This window comes from Brassica rapa, chromosome A05 (genome assembly GCF_000309985.2).
Source record: "Brassica rapa cultivar Chiifu-401-42 chromosome A05, CAAS_Brap_v3.01, whole genome shotgun sequence".
Lineage (NCBI taxonomy): Eukaryota > Viridiplantae > Streptophyta > Magnoliopsida > Brassicales > Brassicaceae > Brassica > Brassica rapa.
In genome coordinates this window covers 27,869,585-27,892,998 of record NC_024799.2, presented here as the reverse complement: position 1 = coordinate 27,892,998, position 23,414 = coordinate 27,869,585, and the positions used below count along the sequence as shown (strand labels likewise).

The 23,414-nt window shown below is 37.2% G+C and overlaps 8 protein-coding genes across 9 annotated transcripts; 4 read left to right on the top strand and 4 right to left on the bottom strand.

Annotated features, from left to right (window-relative positions):
- Window positions 1-205: 205 nt before the first annotated feature.
- Window positions 206-4,653, top strand: LOC103870888 (potassium channel SKOR). Of its 2 annotated transcripts, none has more exons than XM_009149067.3 (11): window positions 206-859; window positions 1,279-1,503; window positions 1,596-1,659; window positions 1,726-2,065; window positions 2,131-2,426; window positions 2,497-2,577; window positions 2,706-2,804; window positions 2,884-3,294; window positions 3,401-3,771; window positions 4,157-4,278; window positions 4,360-4,653. In XM_009149067.3, exons 1-11 carry the CDS (start codon window positions 618-620, stop codon window positions 4,590-4,592), a joined length of 2,484 nt encoding a protein of 827 aa, XP_009147315.1. In that variant the 5' UTR covers window positions 206-617; the 3' UTR covers window positions 4,593-4,653. The 2 variants fall into 2 exon arrangements, with proteins under 2 accessions (XP_009147315.1, XP_009147314.1); XM_009149066.3 differs by having other exon boundaries at window positions 4,354-4,653.
- Window positions 4,561-7,808, bottom strand: LOC103870886 (U-box domain-containing protein 21). The gene has a single exon (XM_009149065.2). It carries the CDS (start codon window positions 5,794-5,796, stop codon window positions 4,669-4,671), a length of 1,128 nt encoding a protein of 375 aa, XP_009147313.1. The 5' UTR covers window positions 5,797-7,808; the 3' UTR covers window positions 4,561-4,668.
- Window positions 7,809-8,097: 289 nt separating this feature from the next.
- LOC103870889 (zinc finger CCCH domain-containing protein 33) lies at window positions 8,098-10,399 on the bottom strand. The gene is made up of 7 exons (XM_009149068.3): window positions 10,100-10,399; window positions 9,816-9,973; window positions 9,660-9,722; window positions 9,412-9,531; window positions 9,069-9,320; window positions 8,661-8,981; window positions 8,098-8,569 (listed from the first exon to the last, which is right to left on the bottom strand). The coding sequence occupies exons 1-7, from the start codon at window positions 10,152-10,154 to the stop codon at window positions 8,360-8,362; spliced, it is 1,179 nt and encodes a 392-aa protein (XP_009147316.2). The 5' UTR covers window positions 10,155-10,399; the 3' UTR covers window positions 8,098-8,359.
- Window positions 10,400-10,567: 168 nt separating this feature from the next.
- Window positions 10,568-12,298, bottom strand: LOC103870890 (TIMELESS-interacting protein). Its single transcript, XM_009149069.3, has 4 exons — window positions 11,932-12,298; window positions 11,727-11,849; window positions 11,207-11,306; window positions 10,568-11,071 (listed from the first exon to the last, which is right to left on the bottom strand). The coding sequence occupies exons 1-4, from the start codon at window positions 12,229-12,231 to the stop codon at window positions 10,728-10,730; spliced, it is 867 nt and encodes a 288-aa protein (XP_009147317.1). The 5' UTR covers window positions 12,232-12,298; the 3' UTR covers window positions 10,568-10,727.
- Window positions 12,299-13,164: 866 nt separating this feature from the next.
- On the top strand, window positions 13,165-15,848 carry LOC103870891 (receptor-like kinase LIP2). Its single transcript, XM_009149071.3, has 5 exons — window positions 13,165-13,281; window positions 13,393-13,556; window positions 13,634-13,823; window positions 13,911-14,308; window positions 14,484-15,848. Exons 1-5 carry the CDS (start codon window positions 13,188-13,190, stop codon window positions 15,297-15,299), a joined length of 1,662 nt encoding a protein of 553 aa, XP_009147319.1. The 5' UTR covers window positions 13,165-13,187; the 3' UTR covers window positions 15,300-15,848.
- A 282-nt stretch (window positions 15,849-16,130) lies between these two features.
- LOC103870892 (tyrosine-protein phosphatase DSP3) lies at window positions 16,131-17,822 on the top strand. Its single transcript, XM_009149072.3, has 5 exons — window positions 16,131-16,542; window positions 16,640-16,733; window positions 16,813-16,870; window positions 16,963-17,006; window positions 17,170-17,822. Exons 1-5 carry the CDS (start codon window positions 16,391-16,393, stop codon window positions 17,431-17,433), a joined length of 612 nt encoding a protein of 203 aa, XP_009147320.1. The 5' UTR covers window positions 16,131-16,390; the 3' UTR covers window positions 17,434-17,822.
- A 340-nt stretch (window positions 17,823-18,162) lies between these two features.
- On the bottom strand, window positions 18,163-18,829 carry LOC103870893 (protein METHYLENE BLUE SENSITIVITY 1). The gene is given in 2 exon segments (XM_033290894.1): window positions 18,163-18,513; window positions 18,516-18,829. Coding segments are annotated over 2 exon segments (318 nt in total). The 5' UTR covers window positions 18,720-18,829; the 3' UTR covers window positions 18,163-18,399.
- A 158-nt stretch (window positions 18,830-18,987) lies between these two features.
- On the top strand, window positions 18,988-21,304 carry LOC103870894 (isopentenyl-diphosphate Delta-isomerase I). Its single transcript, XM_009149075.3, has 6 exons — window positions 18,988-19,287; window positions 19,775-19,830; window positions 20,299-20,390; window positions 20,517-20,619; window positions 20,708-20,845; window positions 20,917-21,304. The coding sequence occupies exons 1-6, from the start codon at window positions 19,064-19,066 to the stop codon at window positions 21,165-21,167; spliced, it is 864 nt and encodes a 287-aa protein (XP_009147323.1). The 5' UTR covers window positions 18,988-19,063; the 3' UTR covers window positions 21,168-21,304.
- Window positions 21,305-23,414: the final 2,110 nt, after the last annotated feature.

The following is a 23,414-nucleotide window of genomic DNA, read 5'->3' as shown; positions in this document are numbered from 1 at the left end:
CTTTTACGTTTTTATAAATAAAACCTCTATGAACATATGAGCGAAATGTAACTCTTAAACGCAATTTGCCAATCATCACGAAACTTTATGCCATGTTGTATAACATTTAATGACTTGGTTATCTATCTATCTATAACTTGTGGTTATAAATAAGACTCTGGTCGTCTCACTTTTACGTGCTCTTCATGCAATCAAAGGTGTATTTATACACACTCTACATCATCAATTCATCATTATCTTTTATTTTGGCCATATGTCATCATAACGTTTTATAAGGTAGATAAATTAAGTTTTGTAACTAAACCCATATACGTTTTAGAAGAAAAAAAAAACGAAAATGTCTATAAATTTTGTCGCTTAGATGTTATTGTTCACCAAAATAACTCGAGTTGCTATTTTTTTTCCACCATCTGATCATTTTCAAAAGTTGAAAACTCAGCCGCCAAATTTAGACGTAACTGAATATTCATAAAAAAAAAAGGAAATAAGAGAGATCAAGAGAGAAGAGAGAGAGAGAGAGAGAGGTTTCTTCTTCTTCTTCTTCTTCTTCTTCTTCTTCTTCTTCTTCTTCTTCTTCGTCAAATCTCCGATTATCTGATTCACGTGATTAAGAGGTAATGGGAGGTAGCAGCGGCGGCGGAGTTTCGTACCGGAGCGAAGTCGACTCGGACGTGGAGTTGGAGGATTACGAGGTGGATGATGATTTCGGAGAAGGCATCGTCGAATCGCGAGGAAACAGATTCAATCCCCTCACGAATTTCTTAGGATTAGATTTCACCGGAGGTAACGGCGGAAAGTTCACCGTCATTAACGGAATCAGAGATATTTCGAGAGGTTCCGTTGTTCATCCTGATAGCGGGTAAGGCGGTAAAAAAATCATATCCAGTCATATGTTTTTAAATATTTTGTTCCAAGTCCCTAATTATTTTACCTTTTCACAAAGGAGTCCCTACATTTTGTTTATTTAATTTAGCCACGTACTTCGCTTAGATGATGAATGGTTGGGTCTAATTGATTAGACTAATAATATGGGATCAATTATAGTGAAAACAAAAAACTTAGGGACATGGGTGCTGTTTATTCTTATTCATCCATTTTCCCGCCATTTAATGACACGTGATCAGTTTCTCAGTGGTCACAAATAACCGTTGGCTAACTAACCACTGAGACTGATCCTAAACCGAAGAATACTCTGTTTTGCTGGAGCATAGTTTAGCTGCAACAAAAATTTAAAAGCGGAATTGAAATATTGATTATTAGATTTTAATCGATTGGTAGATGCTACAAGGCGTGGACCATGTTCATAGTGATATGGGCACTTTACTCTTCCTTCTTCACTCCATTGGAGTTCGGATTCTTCAGGGGATTACCAGGGAATCTGTTCATCCTCGACATCCTTGGCCAAATCGCTTTCTTAGTCGATATTGTGTTAACATTCTTCGTGGCGTATAGAGATAGCAGAACTTACAGAATGGTCTATAGACGCAGCTCCATCGCTTTACGGTACTATTAACTGCTACCTCCTCTGTTTTCATACTCTATTTGTTTAAAGGAATGAGCTTTTAACTCTTAATGGTGTACAACAACTTTTGCAGTTACTTAAAATCAACTTTTATTATTGATTTTCTATCATGCATGCCATGGGATATCATCTACAAGGTACACGTTTTTTAAAAAATTATTTGATTTCACTTCGTAAATCAAATGGCAAATATTTGAAAACAGGTAGCAGGTCGAAAAGAAGAAGTGAGATACCTATTATTGATAAGGCTATATCGAGTTCGTAGAGTCATCTTGTTTTTCCACAAAATGGAGAAAGATATAAGAATCAATTACCTTTTCACTAGAATCGTCAAGCTTATATTTGTCGAGCTCTATTGCACTCACACCGCTGCTTGCATCTTCTATTACTTGGCCACCACGCTACCTGCTTCTCAAGAAGGGTACACTTGGATTGGTAGCTTGAAACTGGGAGACTACAGTTACGCTAAGTTCAGAGAGATCGATCTCTGGACTCGGTACACCACTTCTATGTACTTCGCTGTTGTCACTATGGCAACTGTTGGTAAGTTCTTATAACTCAAAAAGTGATCAATTATGTTATGTTTCTGATGTTTTAGTTTGATGCAGGTTATGGAGATATACACGCGGTTAATATGCGGGAAATGATATTCGCGATGGCCTACATATCATTCGACATGATTCTAGGCGCTTACTTGATCGGTAACATGACAGCTTTGATTGTAAAAGGCTCAAAAACTGAGAGGTTCAGGGACAAGATGGCGGATATAATGAGGTATATGAACCGAAACAAACTCGGTAGAAACATTCGTGGTCAGATCACTGGACATTTGCGGTTGCAGTACGAAAGTAGCTACACTGAAGCAGCTGTTCTTCAAGACATACCTGTCTCTATCCGCGCTAAGGTAATGAAGATCAGATGCATGCTTTAAAAATTGCATATTCAAAATTTATAACTTATGTTTGTTACTGCAGATTGCTCAAACGTTATATTTGTCGTATATTGAGAAAGTCCCTCTCTTCCGTGGATGCTCATCTGAATTCATTAACCAGATTGTAAGCCTTTTGATTTGGACTGTATACATCAAAACTATTTTTTTAATACCAAGATAGGCGAAACTTCAACATGTAATATTAGTTTTGTCAAGTAACTCACAAAGACACTTATTGTTCTGTTTTTACAGGTTATAAGACTTCATGAAGAGTTTTTTCTCCCTGGAGAAGTAATAATGGAGCAAGGAAGTGTTGTTGATCAACTCTACTTCGTCTGTCATGGTGTATTGGTAAACAAATCTCAAATTAAAAGCTTATTAATGTCTCAAATTTAAAGTTAGTAAACAAGATTTTGTAACTTAAACTCAGGAGGAGATAGGTACAGCTAAGGATGGATCTGAGGAGATAGTATCACTACTTCAACCAGATAACTCTTTTGGAGAGATTTCAATCCTCTGCAACATTCCTCAGCCTTACACAGTTCGAGTTTCCGAGCTGTGTAGGGTTCTAAGGCTAGACAAACAATCTTTTATGAACATACTCGAGATATATTTCCACGATGGACGGAGGATACTCAACAATCTGCTTGAAGGGAAAGAATCTAACGGCAGGATTAAGCAGCTGGAATCTGATATTACCTTTCATATCAGTAAACAAGAGGCAGAGCTAGCTTTGAAGTTGAATAGTGCTGCTTTCTATGGTGATCTTTATCAGCTTAAGAGCTTGATTCGAGCTGGAGCTGACCCAAATAAAACAGATTATGATGGAAGATCGCCTTTGGTATGCTCTTTTAAAATCTTCTCTTTAACCAAACTTTGAAACATATCTAATATGCTTTTTTTTTTTTTTTTGCCTACCAAAAAAAAATCTAATGTTTGTTTAACAGCATCTTGCAGCGTCTAGAGGATATGAAGACATCACACTGTATCTTATTCAAGAATCGGTAGACGTAAATATCAAAGATAAACTGGGGAACACGCCGTTACTAGAAGCAATCAAGAACGGGAACGATCGTGTTGCGGCGTTGCTTGTGAAAGAAGGTGCAACGTTGAGCATAGAGAACGCAGGGACTTTTCTTTGCACTGTGGTTGCCAAAGGAGACAGCGATTTCTTAAAACGTCTTCTCAACAATGGCATTGATCCAAACTCTAAAGATTATGATCAGAGGACACCTCTTCACGTTGCTTCCTCTGAAGGGTTGTATCTCTTGGCAAGACAGTTGGTAGAAGCAGGTGCTAATGTTCTTAAAAAGGACAGGTATATATATAATAGAAAAATGCCATATAGTAACGTAAAAAATATGTCACAAAAATAGTTCACAAAGAAAAAAAAATGCTCAAAATAGATTTCAGTTAAGGATTTAAAAATACCTACACCAGTTGAGTTAATTAGTCAATAATAAGAGTTTAGTTTTTGTGGTTGGGTTTAGAGTTTAGAGATTACGGTTTATGGTATAGAATTTTAGATTTAGGATATAAAAATTAAAATAATAAAATTTAAAATAAATATCTTACAATATTTAAATTAGATATATTATTCATAAAGGGTAATTAAGTTTTGAGCTCTTTAATGAAATCTATTTTATCATTTTCTTTATTGTGAGATATTTTAGCTTGTTAACTGCTGTTTGCATTTGAATCAGGTGGGGAAATACTCCTCTAGATGAAGCCCTAGTTTGTGGAAACAAGATGTTGATAAAACTACTTGAAGACGCTAAGACTTCTCAGATGTCTACGTTTCTGAATAGCTCTAAAGAGATCAAAGGTAGTTTATATTTAACTACCAATGTTTCTATTGAATGTTTTAAGACCCTTAACGAGCTGTTTGAATGATCTTCAGATAAAGTCTATAAGAAGAAATGCACAGTGTATTCTTCACATCCGAATGATTCCAAAGAGAAAAGAAGACGAGGGATTGTATTGTGGGTGCCTAAAAGCATCGAGGAGCTTGTAAGAAGTGCAGCAGAACAGCTGAATTTTCCGGAAGCTTCTTGTGTTTTGTCTGAAGATGAAGGTAAAATTATTGATGTAGAGTTGATAAGTGATGGACAAAAACTGTATCTGACCGTTGAAACATAATATGATTCAGACAACTTTCAAGAACAGAGTAAATAACTAAATACAAAAGAATTTTGTTGTGTGTTGTTTGTTTGATTTAAAATGATTTCTTCACGTTCTTCAAATGCATAGAAGAATCGACACAGTTTGTGTTCTCCATCTCGTTTCTACATCGGTTTAAGTTCCGCAACAGCTCGCTAGCTCTCTCTTTAGTCTTCTCCTCGCACCCGACTTGTAAAACCACTAAGAGTTTCTCGAATGCACCAACTTGAAGAGCTTCAACTAATAGATGATCATTGTTCTTTCTCCATAGCTTCCAGAGAATAGAGACTGAGCATTGCGTTGCGAGATCCGAAACGCGTAGGATCTTCTTCACTAGTAGAGGAACGATCAAAGCGTTTCCAAGAACGTCTTCTCTGCTTTGCTCGTTGTCGCATACGACGTTTAGAACCACGAGACATCTCTCGCAAACGCTCTTTTCCGCATTGTTCACGATCATTTCTGCGATCAATGCGACCAAACCCAAGTTCACGAGTTTTGAAACGGTCTTGTTGTCACATGAGATGATTCTATATATTGCCATTATAGATGCTTTCGTCGAGCTTGTAGAGACAGAGTCTTTGATGATTTTTATTAATCCTTCGCAAGCTCCTTCGATGTCTGTTAAGGCGTAGACAAACCTCTTGTCTATTGCAATAACCTCTCTGATGCAAAACACAGCGTTTTGCCTCGTTTTAGCGTCTGGAGCGTTCAAGAACCGCACGAGAGTTTTGAGGGAAGCAGTTGATCCCATCTTGGAGAAACCCTCTGTTCGATTCAGAGGCAACCAAGAAGTTATAACAGACAAGACTTCCTCTAAGAGAGGCGCGTGTTCCTCGCGCGTCGACGCGAATCTTTGGAAGCAAGAAGTTAACTCCGAAACGACGCCGTATTGGAGCAGACACTTCTTGTTCGTCTCTCCGTTGTCTCTTACCAAGTTCTTGATTTTACTAACAATCTCCAAACACTCTGCATTTTCCTCGCGAGCCGTCGCGTTTTCAAGTCTCCGGCATATCTCAACCGCATCACGCGGTGTCAACGGCGCGCGCGGTGACTGAACCAGCTCGATTTTTGATGATCGGAGTTGAGCCGGGACTTTAATTTTCACGACAGAGGTATCGCCGGAAGTCGATAGGTTACGTCTCTCTGCTCTTCTTCCTCCTCTTGATCTCCATGGTAACACCATAATCTCTTCTTCTTTCTTTCTTTGGTTTCCTAAACAATATGTGATGTTTATATAAAATAAAGGTGATTCTTTACGTGTTTATTATATACATGCATGTATGGGTTTGGTAGTTATATATAATATATATAGATAGGAGGACGTGGTCAAAGAGGTTGTATAAGCTTGAAAGATGAAAAGGTATGAAATGGAAAACTTTGATTAATCTTTGTGAACTGTATTGGAATGTTGACCGTTGAAATCTTTGCAATTCGTATTCTAGGTCCTGATTTGTGACGCTTTTCAGCTGTTTTTTAATTACTATATTATTTTCATTTAAATAAAATTAAGAAAGATTAGTAATTAGATCATACCAAGAACCATTACAGTATTATAATAACCTATAGATCACGCGTGTTTTCCCTTAACTAAATGCATACTTTAGGTTTTTATTACATCAGTTGTCAATACTACTAATTAGCTCGAGGTATTTTGAATAGTTACGTTCAGTATGAGTATAACGTATAGTACAAAATAACAAACTACAAAAGCGTTATGTATTTGAATTGGACTCGACTGGAGAACGTATGTGAGACTCAATGTGTGAATAAGAAATAGTCATTATTGAAATAAAAATCGATTATACAGTGATTTTTTAGACCGCCGTGTAAAAAACCGAGTAAACGAAAGACTTTGGACCAAGGCGTGTGCGACTCGGGGCTGGGTCGCATTTCTGTCTCCGGGGTCCGTGTTTGTTTACTTTTCCCCCGCGTCATGGTTTCTCCAATCATGTTTCACTATAAATAATTAATATACACGTAACATTGTAATCCAAAAATATACATACGTGATAAGAATGTTACGAGTATCTGTACAAAAAGGAATATTCGATTTGACCTAATCAGAACCAATTATACATTAAAAAAAAGCAATGTGGGCCGAAGAGAAAAAAAAACACAGCAGAGATTTAACTAAGTGAGCTTATAGTTAAGACCGGCCCATTTTTGGGTGTAATTGGTTCAAAGAATTTAATGAATAGCAATGTTGTACATAGTTCATTTATTTGTTGTGTTGTCAATTGATTCGTAAACAGTTTCGTTTTAATCAAATGTTTGGTTTATGAAACTGTAGCTTGTATCTATTAGAGGGTTAATTAAAGCTAAACTGGAAATCAAGCAAATTCGTGTCCAGATTCATAGCTCAGTTTGAGGCTGATGTTTACGCCTTGCAGGTTCAAATCTAACATATTATATAGTGATGATAAGCTTTGCAACTTTTGTTACTGCGTTGTAACTATAGTTTGTCTTTACAAAGTAGTTGTTGCTTCACAGCTGAGATCAGACAATTCCAAAACAAAATATATAATTATCCAACAGCCAGCACATTCAGAATATCAGATTAATTAATATGAACCTCCATATACCAACTCCATGGAATAGAAGATTTCCATGACGAAAAATTGTAACGGAGGTTCAGATTCAATCTTGTCATCTTCCGACACAAATTTGGTACAGAGATATAACCTATTTGCTTTATAGATGACTTTAAACTTAGATTCTCCGACATAGACTAGCACAAAACATATGGAAAAACAATTATGATAAAATGTAATAGTGTTTCCTCCAAAGAACTACTCCATGGAAGAGAAAGACTTCCATGAAGATAATGTCATGGAGGTTGAATGAACTGATATTGTCATCTTCCGACACAAAATCGATACAAAATTATAGCCTATTTTGCTTTGTAGATGACACCAGAGATTATATAAGTAAAAAAAACTAAAAAATAACGAAGCTTTCAAACACAACCATAGATCCTAGATCAAAGAAACTGAGATTGAAGGAAAGAGGGATGAAAACATAATTTATATACTCATGGCTGTTTAGGGCAACCCCATTGAGAGAGACCCAAACGATGCCGCTTAATAATATATTGGGCTTTTAGCTGCTCAATATTTAGTTCGGGCTGAACTTATTCCTATTGGGCTATAGAGGCTCGCAACGCAACAAAAGTAGTGCCGACTACGCTGATCTGTACTACTCTTTTTTCCCCTCAAGCTGATTCAGCATCGACGACGATTGATGAGAAATAGAGAGATCTTTCTACGTCATTCGATTTCATTACCAACGCTTAGTTTGTTGTAGTGGAGCTATTGGATTCATGCTCCTTTTTTGACAAAAATAAAATGCAAACATCACCAGGACTGTTAAAAAGACACAGATATTGAAAAAAGTATATATGAAAAGTCAACAGTAATAATACGATAAATCTTGAACCGGTAATAAGAAGATTATTAACCATAAGCGTTCAAAAAAAAAAGCCATAAGACCTTAACCGGTAATACAGTGTGTACCTTATTATTTCCTCCAAAGTCAAAATATGAGGAAATTAATTTTATTCACCTGATTCGCCAAATGAATATTACAACAATGGCGATCAGATCAGATATTACTTGTATAAATCACCTCCTCTATACATTATTAATATAAATGCTTCAGATTAAATGAGAAAGACGAGAATTTACAGATTCCTCTCTGAAAAATCAAAGTTTTTTGAAGCTCTCTTCTTCACTCAGTGCTGCTGTGTATCAGTTGGTAGTGTCTTCCCCAGAGGTAGTTGCTTGTCTTGTTTCAGACACTGAGACTCTTCTGGAATGTCCACCTGATGCTTCCACAACCTCATCTGTCTCTGAAGCCGTGTTGTCGTATGCGAATACTTCCATTGGGTGATGAAATTTACAGCTTGGACCAAACTTGCAGATTCCATAGCGACTATAGAACACACACAACGGTTCTCCCTATATCCAAATCAAAAGAAAACAATTAGAACCGAGTTCTAATGTAATTCAAGATGCGTTTCTTTTCTAAAGTTTGTTGAAAACAGCTTACAGGGCGTAAAGGTAGGCCAATGGGACTTAAGAGACAATCAGGAGGAGGAGCTTGTCTATCTCTAGGATGATGAAATTTGCACACTGTCCCAAACTTGCAGTCTCCTGTCTTCATGTAGAATTGGCATTCAGGTTGTCCTGGTCTCTCCGGGAAAACGCTTTCACTCGGCAATGCATAGAACCCTCCTAATGGAACAGAGGATGCCGTATTGAGACCCGAGACTGACCCTTGAGACTGAGAGCCAGCCTCGTTTTGCTGCATGTTTCTGTAGCTGTTGTGATCATTTCCAGTACCTGAAGGAGAAACTGCGCCGAGCTGACCCTGAAGAAGAAAACATCGATAAAAAGATCAAAAGCAAGTCAGACTTAGCTGACTGGCTAAGCAGTGTTGTTTTTGGACACAACTTACGGTGTATGGGTTCCATCCTTGAACGGGTACAACTCCTTGAGGCATAAGCAATGGGGTGTAGCCAGAGGGATCTTGCCATCGAGGGCTGGGAATAAAAGATGCGCTTGACCAAGGATAAGACTGTTGTTGGCCTGACGTAGGAACCATGAGGTTGGTTGTTGGTTGAGGCTGAGGCTGAGGATGGTTGAATTTACAAGTGGCACCAAATTTACAGTGTCCGGTTCTTAGAAAATAAGCACAATCAACCTCATTCTGCATATTATTTATCAACATAGAATCACTAAGAGGGTTGTAACAAGTGACAAGTGTGATGATAAAATAAAATAAAAAGAGACAAACATACAGAGCGTAGAGGATAGCCTAACATATTGAGTGAGACTCGTCCAGCAATGCCAGCTTTGTTCCTAGGATGATGAAACTTACATGTTACTCCAAACTTGCACGTTCCTGTCTTCAAATAGTACTAAGCAACCCCAAACATATAATGTAAGTTAGTCTGTGCAAGAAGATGCTAATATACAACGGAAAATCAATTTCTTATAAACATTATTTCATTATGAAACAGAGGAGAGAGAGTATTGAATAATTCACCTCGCATTCAGGCTGACCAATCCTTTCAGGGTATTCTCCTCTCATCCTTGCAGTGGCTATAACCTATAAGAGACATTAAATCACTCTCAAAAAGCTTCCAACTTTGGATCCGACCAAACAGATCAGTAAACTCAAAAATCAGACACAAGAACATACCAGTTCACGATCAGGAGGATGGTTGAAGCGACAAGTGGAGCCAAATCTACAAAGACCAGTTCTGATGTAATAAGAACAATTGGGCTCTCCTGGTCGTTCAGGGTAAGAACCTGTTTCCATCGTTTCATCCTGACTTAAATTCATTTGCCACATTGCCTCTGATCACAACCCCCAACCCAAGAAATAGAAACAGAGCTCGAGATTATTAAACCCAATCCGCAAATTAAAAAAAAACAAAATTTATTTCCGATCAAATTGTCAAGAAAGTAAAAAATTGAAGGTACCTTGAGTCATCAGAGGTGAAAGAGAGGACATAGGAACTCCGGCGTTAAAATCCATAGACGTGAAGAGGAATGTCTCCGACAATGATGATGAAGATGAGCATAAGACATTATTACACAGTCATCACTCTACAATGATTCGCCGATCCTCTTACAAGAAAACGAGAGTAGTGGTGACAATGGACATAGATGAAGACGACGAATCGAGTGAACAGAGAGACAGAGGAGAGAGAGGAAGTGATGAGAGAGACGAAAAGCTAAAAAGCGTTCTCCTCTCACCTCCACACAAAAGATACAAAGAAATTTAGAGATTAATTTATTCATTTAATTATAAAAAGTTGATGCAAATAGTAAGACGAAACTACCCCTATCACCGATGTTTTTTTGCTGCCTCTTTTATTTTATCTTCTCCACCTAAATTGGACGGTAGAGAACAAGTCACAGCATTTTTTATTATTTTGTTTCATTATCTTTGTCCTCTTCTGTGTATGGTTTATTCATACAATAAACTAGTACTTATTAGAAAACCAAACCAAACCAAAAGTCTTACACATTCATTGGTTTACAATTCATCAACTATAACAATCAAAACACCAAAATCCCAATTGAACATCTGGTAATGAAGCTAAACTTAAGCTTGATTTGGTTCTAACCTTGCTTTGGCTCGTTCGAGAGCTTTGAGCCTATTAGCTTCCATTCGTAGTCTCTGTTCCTCGGAAATGTTCTGAGCTCTCTCCATTGCCTTCAATCTATTAGCTTCCATACGTGCTCTTTGCTCCTCTGTAAGTTCATTGCTTTGATCCATGTTCTGTTCATCGCTCGGTAGCTTCTGAGTAGGTCTGGAGTCCGTTGCACTATCAAATATCTCATTCAACATACTGTCTTGAAAGGCATCAGCATTTGTATCAGCATCCACGGTCTTCTTTGATGGTATGTTCTCCTCGTCATAACTTGGCTGATCCATATCTACATCACCTGTAAAAAAAAGAGTTTTCATCACAAACAAAACAAGATTGTACTGAAGTGAACCTAGGTTGGAATGCAGCCAGCACACAAGAAGCCTTTCTTTTTTTCAGAGTCAAGGGGGAAAAGCTGATATGTGTTACATACCTTGATCATCAGAATGAGCAGCATTTTCCTCCTGCTTGTCGTATAACTTGTTTGGATCAACTCCACTGGCGACCCTTTCCCTCAGTTCGTTTATACAAATCTGAAAGGATACCAACATTTACCGAAGTTTTAATGCAAATGCAACATACCCATTGACTGAATATATAGAGTTTTTGGTTACCGCAAGAACCTTAAACTTAAGAGTGTGAACACAATGATAATATCACCAAAACGGCCTAACTATAGAGATAATTTATATATTATGTTAGAGATAATGACATACACATTGTACTTGTTGTTATCATCTTAGTTCCTTCTCCTTATCTACTTAGGCTATCTCTTTGTATATATATACTCTCCTTCTATGTGGATACAACATACACTTTCCTAAATCTTATACACATTCTCAGACTCTATTACTTGGAACTCACAAATCAACACATGAGGAAAACAAGCAATGTAATCGGATTCATAGATTCACAACTGCCACTAGGAAACTTCAACGTGAGATTGATTGTACCTTGACACGCTTAGTAGAAGCTACTTGTTGGACTTTATGCACAAACTGATCAAAGGAGTAGTAAGGTAGCAGATGAGAGTGCCACTCACTGTACATCCTTATCAAATTCCCCAAATCGCTAACCTAAACAAACACAATTATCATCAAATCTGATCAAACAGTTCTCCATCTGATAATGATCGGGTTATGAATACGACTCTACTACCTCTTTGCCTCGGCCACGATACTTGAAGGATCTAGGGAAGTGGCGAAGAACGTAGCCGAGACCATCCTCCGAGAGCAGCATCTCAGGTGTTAGCTTAGGCCTTGGGACTCTCGCCTTCGTCGCTTTCGGAACAGGTCCCGCGGCGGCGGAGTTTCCACTTTTGGGGAAAGATCTCTGCGCGTCACCGTTAGGGATTTGAGATGGGGCGGGGTCGCCGGCGGCCGGAGCCGAGGAAGGGCAATCGCGAGACCAGTGACCGGGACGGCCGCATTTGAAGCATCCCGTCGGAGCTGAATCCATCTCGATCTTCCTCTGGCCTCTGTCTCCCTCTTGGGTCTTTATCGGATTCAATTGCGAATATCATTTTGGCGGTTTAATGTTTTTCAGTAGCGGGAAAACGTGTATTGGACGAACCGGACGGGTTTTAATCGACCCGGATCGTTTGAAATTGGCTTTCTAAAAGATTTGTTTTTTTTAAAACACTAGCATTTGTAATTGACCACTACTGAGGCTACTTGGAAACTCTTTTGGAAAAAAAAAACTAAAAACAATTATCCTAAAAAATTTCTCTATTAAATTATACAATTTTTTTATAACAGCTTTTAAATAAGCTCAACTAAAAAAACACAGTAAATTTATTAAATTATCGAATATTAATGTTTATATCGTTAAAAGATAAAGAAATGATCAGCACTAACACTAACGTATTATGCATTATTTGGAAAGTACTAATCATCAACACTAGCATGAATAGTTTTCACACAAAAAAAAACTAGCATGAATTAGACTATGTGGATTCATAATAGTCTACTCATTTAGGACTAAATTTTCAAAATTACGTATAACCCATCAAAATTAGCAAAAATATATTATTGTAATTGACTATTGGACAAACCAATTCATTTTTATCTTTATCTGAGAGCACTACTATTAATTTTTTTTACAAATACAAATTAAATTTTGCATTAACCTGAAAAGGAAGGATGTTCACCATGCTTTTGGGAGAGGTAAACATTTTCGAGAGAGATAATTTTGTAAGAACCCCTTCATATTCGGAGAAGTCATTCTTCATCATCAATTCCAATGGCTTGGATTTGTCTCTTTCATTTTTCTCTTGTGTTTCTTCTTTCACGTGGGTCCTTCAATCTCCATGAAGGATCAGAGCCATTGCTAAAATCCTTAACAAAACAAAATGTTTATTTTTCTTAAACAGATTTTTAACCCTTCTAATTACTTAGATTAAATTTTGGAACACCATGCATTGTTTTCCATGTTTCTCTACGCCAAAGAGTAAAAAATCTCCAACTAGGAATGAGACCAACGACAATGAAAGCAGACCACATGCAAACGGTATGTATGTCCTAACGTCGCCATATTTCTGATTGTTAAAGATTGGAAACCCATTTCTTTGTCTTTGAATCAATCAGTAGTAATAATTATTACTTTATTTTGTTCTTAAAGAGAATAAACATGCAGAAGAAGCAGAGCAATTGGAAGAAACGACGTTGAAGACGTTCACTTTCCGAGAACTAGCGACGGCGACAAAGAATTTCCGGCAAGAATGTTTGTTAGGAGAAGGTGGATTCGGTAGGGTTTACAAAGGAACCCTTCAACCTACTGGCCAGGTGAGAATTATATACATTTCATTAATGATCCATCATCACCATAATAAGTAAGAGGACAAATTTTGAAAAATGTGTAGGTAGTGGCTGTAAAGCAACTAGACAAGCATGGACTGCATGGGAACAAGGAGTTTCAAGCAGAGGTCTTGTCATTAGGCCGACTCGATCATCCCAATCTTGTTAAGCTTGTAGGATACTGTGCTGATGGAGATCAAAGGCTTTTGGTCTATGATTATGTCACTGGAGGTTCTCTCCAAGACCATCTTCATGGTACATATGTATAGAGTGTTACTTCTTCAACACGTTTTAAACTTTTTAAGAGAAAGAGCTGAGGTTTTTGGATGTTTGCTTTTGCAGAGCTAAAATCAGACCGTGGACCAATGGATTGGACGACAAGGATGCAGATAGCGTATGGCGCAGCGCAAGGGCTTGATTACTTGCATGATAAAGTGAATCCACCCGTGATATACCGTGATTTGAAAGCTTCAAATGTTTTGTTGGACGATGACTTGTGTCCTAAGCTTTCTGACTTTGGCCTGCATAAGCTAGGACCAGGGACGGGTGATAAGATGGTGGCTGTAACTTCTCGTGTAATGGGAACTTATGGTTACTCCGCTCCTGAGTATACACGAGGAGGAAACCTCACCTTGAAATCAGATGTCTATAGCTTTGGAGTTGTGTTGCTTGAGCTCATCACTGGTCGAAGGGCTCTTGATACTACTAGACCTAATGATGAACAAAACTTAGTTTCTTGGGTAAGTAAACAAACCATCAAGATAAAAAAAATTGTTTTGTTAATAAAATCAGTAAAATTATATAATCATTTATTTGTAGGCACAACCGTTATTTGGGTAAGTAAACAAACCATTAAGCTGTTTTAAAAAATCATAAATGTTTCTTTTTAAAAACAATTTTCCCATTTCTTTGTAGGCACAACCACTGTTTGGAGATCCAAAGAGATACCCTGATATGGCAGATCCAGTTCTTGAGAATAAATTCTCAGAGAGAGGGCTAAACCAAGCAGTGGCCATAGCTTCAATGTGTGTACAAGAGGAGGCAACAACTCGTCCTCTGATAAGCGATGTAATGGTTGCACTTAGCTTCCTTTCCATGTCTACAGAAGACGGTGTTCCCACAACTGTTCCTATCCTATCCTTCAGGGACAAGAGCATGTCTATAGCCTTAAGCCGACATGATTCAGATCTTGCATCTTCTAAACTAGCAGTAGAAGATGAAAAGTCTAGTACATCATCAGACAAAGAATCATCTGTGGACAGCATGAAGGAGAGAGTAATCAAACGTGAGGAGGAAGATAGCTCGAGCGAATCTGATGATGGGTCTGGTTCTAACTCGGATGAAGAACATGAAGAGGATCGAAACAGTTCATCAACAGAGGCTATTGATGAGAAGAACCAGGCGCAGAGCTTGAAGATAAACTATAGATATAGTTGGGAAGAAGTGGATGTTAGTGATGAGAAGCTAAGCAGTAAAGGCAGCCAGAAATCAAATGATGAGAGCATATATTCGTGCTATGATATCGACGTAGACCATGATGATTCACTTAGGAATAAGGAAAAAAAGGAAGAAGAAAACATTCACAGCTCAAAAAGTGATGATGATCAAAGTGTTTACTTTGATGATGAATCAGGAGATGATAATGAGATATCTTTTCATCGGATAAAATCAGAGGTGGATGTTGATTATGTTGAAGATGACAGTGGAACTTCTTTGCACCCAGTTAAATAAAAGGTCTAAAGTGATTGATTCTACATAAGATTGAAACTTTCTTCATGGTTTTTTTTTATTCATCCCTTAATGCTAAAGACAAAAGAATTTGAATCATTTGGAGATTTATTTTTTGAAAAACACTCTTAGTTAGGAATATAATATACACTTTGAAGTTTTTCTTTACAAATCTATAACCATTTCTATTTGTATATGATGAGGAAATTTTGGATTGATAGATAGCGTACCAAATGTACAAATCAGTTGATCTGATTAAAACAAAAAAAACATAGTCAGAAGTTGTGACTTTTATTATTACATACATATATGGTGTTTTGAAAAGTTTAATGAAACACACTAAAGTGTCAGTCTCCTTTAAGATATAGTATTTTAAACAAACAAAAAAAAAGCATGTGTGACATAACAAAGACCTAAATATGAATCTTACCAAATCATCAAATCTTAGCTATGATTGTATGACTATGATGAGCAGTATTAGATTTTGCGCATGAAAAAAGAAAGAAATTAGATAAAATTAAGTCTCGTAAATTATATACTTATCCGATAGAAATAATCAAATAATCCATATAGCATAAATACTTACTATACCGTCTTTTGGTTTTTCTAGGGTCTTTTTTCTTGTCAACAAATATTCATTCAATACTCAGTCAGTCTATAAAGAAATAAAAAAAATCAAACGAGACCACTCGAGTCTTTACGTTTTATGTGAATCCGACCACTAGTTTCTTTCTTTTTTTGAGTTAGACCACATTTTATTCAATTTTTTGTTGTTCAGTTAAAAAATGTGAGATGTAATAAAAAGCAGAAAGATGTAATAAAAGTGTCAAGATCCAAAAAAGGGCTCCACACGCTAAATCCCTTACAATGGGTTTAAAACTTTTAAACCCCCATAGGAAGAAATAATCGTTACCGTAAAAACTGAGTCTTCCTTTTCACAATAGAAGCTTCACTTGATCCCTCTCCTATATAAACACCTTTCTTTCTTTCTCCCAAATCAATACCAACCATCACTTCTTTCTTTGGCTTTGATTGCTCTGTTTCTCTCTCTCTCTGCCTCTTTGTTCTTCATAATTCTTTACAAGTTACTAGAGATGTGTTTGATAATGAAAGCTGATGATCACGACGGTTGTGTGCTAGTCGCGCCTCAGAATTTCGCGATGGTTGAAAACGGTATTTACCGATCTTCGTTTCCTAAACCAGAGCATTTCGGTTTCCTCACAGCCCTTAATCTTCGTTCCATCATGTAAGACCATTGGTTTCTCTCCTCCTTCCTTTGTTTTGTTTTTTAAATATTTCCATTGAATTAGTAAAAACTGTTCCTTTCTTGATTCACCAAGCAGTTATCTTTGTCCTGAACCATACCCGGAGGAGAGTTTGAAGTTTTATGAGGCCAACAACATCAAGCTTTTCCAATTTGCAATCGAAAGTCAAAAGGTGTGTGTCTCTGTTTGCCTTCTTATATACACACACTCTCTCAGCTCCATTCATCAACTGGATCGTTTATGATTTGCAGGATCCTCCAACTCCAATACCAGAGGATACAGTTTTGGCTGCTCTCAGAGTGTTAGTTGGTAAGGAATCGACACTCAACACGGTCTTTTGGATGTCTAGTTCCTCGTTACCATGAGTCTTGGAATAAACTGTGTGTTTGTATTCTCTGTAGATGTAAGAAACCATCCAATCGTCATACATTGCAAAGCGGGAAAGGTTGATAATATGCATAAACATTTATTCATCTTCATGTTCTTCTATTTTTAGTACTATTTTTTTTTAATTTGACTTTTAGTACTATTAGTTATTAAAGGATATTCTTATACGAGACTAGTTATTTACACAACACTAAAGGTTGGACTCAATGTGGTGAATGCAGCATAGGACAGGTTGTTTGGTGGGATGCTTAAGAAAAGTTCAGAACTGGCGTTGGTCATCGGTGCTAGAGGAATACCAAAAGTACGCGGGTTTGAAGTGCAGACAGAGGGACATGAAGTGTATTGAGACATTTGATACCGTGAGCTTGACGCAGTGTCTCTTGAGCATTATGTACCGTTATCTCGGTTATGGCCCTAATAGGAAAAGGTTGCTCTATGGAGAAGAAAATGTCCAGACACCGAAATCGCAGGCTACCAAAGTTTGACAACGAGAGCAACCAAGTGGGACATGCATGGTTTGGGTATAAGTTTGAGATTCAATTTATAAGTAACTAGATGATTCTTTTAAGAGGAGAAGTTGGTTTATACATATATCAAGATTCACACACATAGGTTTGATTTGGGTATTATAAGTATACAGATAGGCTATTCTTCATTCATAATTAGAAACTGTGGCATGAGAGGTCAGTTAACTCAATGACCACTAATGCTTAAGTTGCTTTATCTTTCTTTCTTTTGTTTATTTATTTGTCAAGTCTTAAAGTGTGGGTTTAGTAGGCTAGTGGCCATTACCATTGTTATTTGTTAATTTAAAATCAATTACTAAAAGATGAGAGAATAATATTAATAAATTTTAGTAAACATTATTACACAATGTCACATTTTCCAATCTATACCATGTGCGGTGCGTGACAAGGTTTCTGACAATATAATACCATATAAGAGCAAAGATCTCTTAATTAAAGATGTCTTTTTAAGATAATCAAAGAATCCCACCAATTTGTGTTAGCATTCTTGAACTAAAAGAGGCCATATTCTGTTTTATTAACAACGGTGACTTTACACGTAATTTAACACGTAAATAGAAAGAAGTTAAAGTGTGAAAACACACGTAACAAACAAGCGACTTAAATCAAACGTGATGTGCACTTAATGCAATGCAAAAACATATAAACAGAGAAACTGAAGCCACAACGCTAGCCTAAACCAAATGATACTCAAAGACAAGTTCATACAAATTACTAAGAACATTTGCAATAAACAAAGACTCAAACAATCGTTCAAAGATCAGTTTATTCATATAACATCTCCCTACTCCATTTGAAAAACAGCAGATAAGCATCATCAACATTCAACAAGATTGATTAGGGGTAGAGTAGCAAATCATTGTCTTAAACAAACATAAAAGATTAAAAGATGATAAATTTTTCAGGAAACTGAAGCATAAAGATTTACTTCTTTAAGCTTCCCCTGATTCCAGGTTTAGGTTTGGACTCAGCCACTGGAGCCAAAACAGCATGGAGATTCACGAGCTTGGACTCTTCGTAAGGGATCTTGGGATGCTTCTTGACTCGTGATGGATCTGCATGGTCTTGAGATCAGGAGCCGTGATTTTGCAGTGAGGACACTCGAACTTAGCGTGATCACCTTTCTTCTTTCCGGTCCGGTCGGCTATTCCCGCTTTTCCTCCGCCTCTGTTGGTCAACGCAGCGTCGATCTTGGCTTGAATCTCCTTAGCTGTATGCTTCTTAGGCTTGGCCTTGCCAGTCATCTTCAGTGGTGGTGTGGTGGCGGCGACTCAGGGAGAAGCCCTAGCCGTAACTCTAGTTGTGTTCCACAGTCTAGTCTGATGAGGACAACAACTTGGGAAAATTATCTGAGGGTCAGTGTAAATAAAAAAAAATAGTTATGGAAAAATTGCAAATAAACCCCTCAAAAATAACAACTTTTTGTAAGGAAACTCTTTTTAATTAATCTTATCCGCTTTTGTCGGGAGAGGTTTATTATAGAGTGCGGAGAGGTACATGGTAAGGGTGGTGGACATAAAATAAAATAAAACAAAACGGAGAAAGCAGGGGAGCGCATCAGTTACCAACCACATGCAACAGCACATCAATGTCTGCTTCTTCTTCTTCTTCTTTATTTAATCTCTCTTTGATTCGCTTCAGATCTCTCTCTTCTTCCCGGTTTCTCCGTCTTCCTCCTTCACCGCTCCGATCCGTTTCGGCTCAATTATCACCGAGAAAGTTTCGAGCTTTCTCCGGTGGTGCCGCAATGACGACAGATGCTAAAGATGCTGGAATGGATGCTGTCCAGAGACGCCTCATGTTCGAGGACGAGTAAGTCTTTTGTTCCTCCCTATTTCGAATTCGATTTCGATTCGTGGGTTTCGTCAAAAATTGTACCTTTTGTCAAAAAGAAGAAAAATTGGATTTGGTTCTGAAAATTGGATTTTTTTTTTCGATTAGCCACTGTTGAGAAACATATGTCTATTGATTTGTTGACTCCGATGTAATAATAAATGATTTATGGATTAAGTAGCTGTTAAGTTTCTTCATTTCATGTTCCTTTTGCTGGTCGTTGGAATCAAATGGGCAAAAAGTCAACACATTACTGTCTTATATGGAAGTCATAGTCATTGTTGGGAGGAACATAGTCAAGTTAACTAACCTATGTCGTTGTATATATATAGGAAGTTTGTTCCCTTTGCTTTAATAGTAGTGTTAGTGTCTTCTAAGTTTTAGTAGGTCTATTGATGTCAAGTACAAGCTTCTTATACTATCTCTCCACCGTAATTAAAATTCCCGTTTCTTGTCTTGCTTGCAGATGCATTCTTGTTGACGAAACTGATCGTGTTGTGGGTCATGACAGCAAGTATAATTGTAAGTGAACTTGGTTCGACATCTCATCCTATCTCTTAGTGTTTTCTGTTTAAATTCATTTGCTTCTTTACTTTTTCTCCTATGACTGAACTTAGTTAGCTGCATCAAATGTTATAGGCCTTTTAGTGATTGTGTCGAGCATACTATTTCTGGTGTAGCTAGTAACATGTTCAGTGTCTACCAAGCGTGTAAATAATCCTTATTAAAGCGTGTGAACACATTATAAGGGACTTTTTCTTGCAGTGTTGTGCCATTTTAACCAGACAATGATATTTTTTTTACTATTGAAATAGTGAGTTCTGTCATGTTGAATATATAAAATAGACTACTGGAAGCTTGAAGAAATCTAACGATTATGATTTTATTTGGCATTTTATTATTACTGAAGTGATAGAGGATGTCTGTTATGCTTCTTTATCTCTGTCTATGCGATTATTCAAGATAACTGAGACTTTATAAAATGTGCAGGTCATCTGATGGAAAACATTGAAGCTAAGAATTTGCTTCACAGGGCTTTTAGTGTATTTTTATTCAACTCGAACTATGAGTTGCTTCTCCAGGTCTTTTCTTATGACTGCTTTGACTTCATGATTGTCTACACATACGTGTTACTACTTACTATGCATGGTTGGCAGGTCTTAATAATCTGCTATATTACTGAAATTTTCTTCTTCTTTTTTGAACAGCAAAGGTCAAAAGCAAAGGTGACATTCCCTCTAGTGTGGACAAACACTTGTTGCAGCCATCCTCTTTACCGTGATTCAGAGCTTATCGAGGAAAATGCACTCGGTTGGTACCTTCTGGGCAAAACAATTTACTACTTATTACCGCTTACTTGATTACTGACCTCATTGTTTTGTATCATGCTCATATTCAGGTGTGAGGAATGCTGCACAGAGAAAGCTTCTCGACGAGCTCGGTATTGTAGCTGAAGACGTACCAGTCGATGAGTTCACTCCCTTGGGACGTATGCTTTACAAGGCTCCTTCTGATGGCAAATGGGGAGAGCACGAACGTAAAATACCATCTCCCTGAAGTCCCGTGTTGACTTATGAAATGGAACGTTGATGTTCTTTTCTTTTGCAGTGGACTACTTGCTGTTCATCGTGAGGGATGTTAAGGTTGAGCCAAACCCGGACGAAGTAGCGGAGATAAAGTATGTGAGCAGGGAAGGGCTGAAGGAGCTGGTAAGGAAAGCTGATGCCGGGGAGGAAGGTTTGAAGCTGTCGCCGTGGTTCAGACTGGTGGTGGACAATTTCTTGATGAAGTGGTGGGATCATGTTGAGAAAGGAACTCTCGGTGAAGCTGTAGACATGAAGACCATCCACAAACTCTGAAATCTTCCTTAAGTTTTTGGGAGAATCTTTCTGTTCTTGATTAATAATTGGGAGATGTGAGACCTTTTAGATGTTCCAAAGAAAACCATTCAATAAAGTTTCATTTTTATTTTTGAAATTATGGTAATCTTTTTCAATGATCTTAGCTTGAATTCCACATTCTGAGATTGTGTTAAAAAAACTCATGAAAGTGTCTTGCTTATAAAGGCTAGTAAGAAAGGAGTTGGTGAACAATTAAAGAGTCCCACTCAACATAGCTGGCACTCGGATTTGCGATGGCGAATGGCTATACGCAGATACTGATGGTATCCTTGTTTCTCACATCGAATTATCCGTTTAGAAACAAATATGGCCTGTTTATTTCTTTAGTCTTTGAAGGATTACTGAAACTACTGGATACGTTTTGAGTTTGTGGCGTGTTGATAAAGAAAATAATACTTTATTTGTACTATGGCGTGTAACGTTTGTGATATAAAATGGTTCGTTATATACATTGTATTGTTATAGATAGATAGAGATACTTATCTAGACCATGGGGCAGTCCTAATTAATCAGCGACTAAACTGGTCATAGTCACTAAACAGCATCTACTACTAATAGATTACTAAACGCTAAGAACTCAGCAGTGTAAACGTAATCTATGATTTTATCCAAAAAAGAGTTTGGATTATTTGATTGAGACCGGACTAGAGCAAGCAAACAAAGGAAGAAGATAAGACTGAAAAAGTCATTTTGGAAATCATGAGAGAGAGGAGAAACTAAACTCAAAGAGGTTGTCTTCTTGAGAATGATGATCTGCAGATCTGCTGCTTGCATGAGAGGAGAAGTTGATACGTGTTGGGACTTGTGCCAGTGTGCCTCGTGGCCGACATGTGACTTTAGTTTTTGTACTCGCAAATGTTTTTGTAAGTATTTGACTATTCTTTATGGGTTCCACGAATATAAATGTTCTGTCACTCAGGCTTCTACAAATGCACAAGGAAATCACCATTCAACAATTGCCATTTATCATGCATGCTATTTAACCAGAAAAGACTGATCATCACATTTATTAAAATACCTTACTTTGGATTACGTTTGATACGCTTTAATGTGTTTTAAATTTTTTGTTGAAATATTATTATTTCTCGTTAACAAACAACCACGTACACTCGATAAAATTAAATCAAATAGACAATTATTAAAACGGATTAGAAAAGTGAATATGATTAAGCTGACCAAAGAAGAAGTTTAGTTGGATTAAAATGGGGATGATTGACCGATTGAGACACCTCTATATATTAATGATTTGATATTTTTTGCATGGGATCTTTTAATAAATCAGAAAACAAATAAAATATTGGTTGGATGTCAGGAAATTATTGTGTAAGAAACGTCTTATCCAACCCTCCCATGTTAATAGTGCCAGCCTGAAAAAACACGCAAATATTCAAATAAATAAATAAAAACCCATCATCTCTTGAGAAAAATAGGAAAAAAACATGATAACATATTTAGAGAGTGTGAACGGACCAATCTACATTACTGTTTCTATCTCTCTATCTACACATTGAAAGTCTGAAGGAGAAAGAACGGGTTTGTAGTTGGTTCGTTGCGTTTCTTTCTCCTTAAAAACTCTCTCTCTCTTTTTATTTCTTTCCTCCCTCAGTTACTCTGTTTCTATTTTACGCGCCTTAACAGAATCTTCCTCTGCTTTGTTTTCTTCGTCTTTCTCCCTGATTGAATCTGATTCTGAGATCCTCCTCCTACCTTTTGATTGATCTCTCTCTCTCTCCTCCCTGGTGAGTCTCTTTTCAGCTCAAATTAGATTAAAAGTTTGATACTTTCTCAAATGCTAATTTTTCTCAGTGATTTTCCTTTTTGGATTCGTTTCAGACGATAGAGAAAGAGTTTTGATGTTTCTCGTGTTTGAAGTCTCTTTCCAAATCACTGTGTGATTGGTCTCTGATGTATTAAAATAAACAAAAGACCTCTCTTTAATTATTTTTAATTTTTTTGTGTGGTGCCAATAGAAAAACATCTACAACGTAGATCTCTTCCTTTTTCTTCTTTTAAACTTTCTGGGATTAAATTTACTGTACAATTATTTTATTACAAAACTGTTTCTTTGAACGATTAGACCAACAAGTCTTACCTTACCCTTGTCTTGGTCAGCTTTGAAAGGCTTGATTCTTTTGTCAATTTGTTTCCTTTCTTAATTCAATCTTGGCGATGTGGGTTTAAGATTCACTGCTGTGGAATAATATT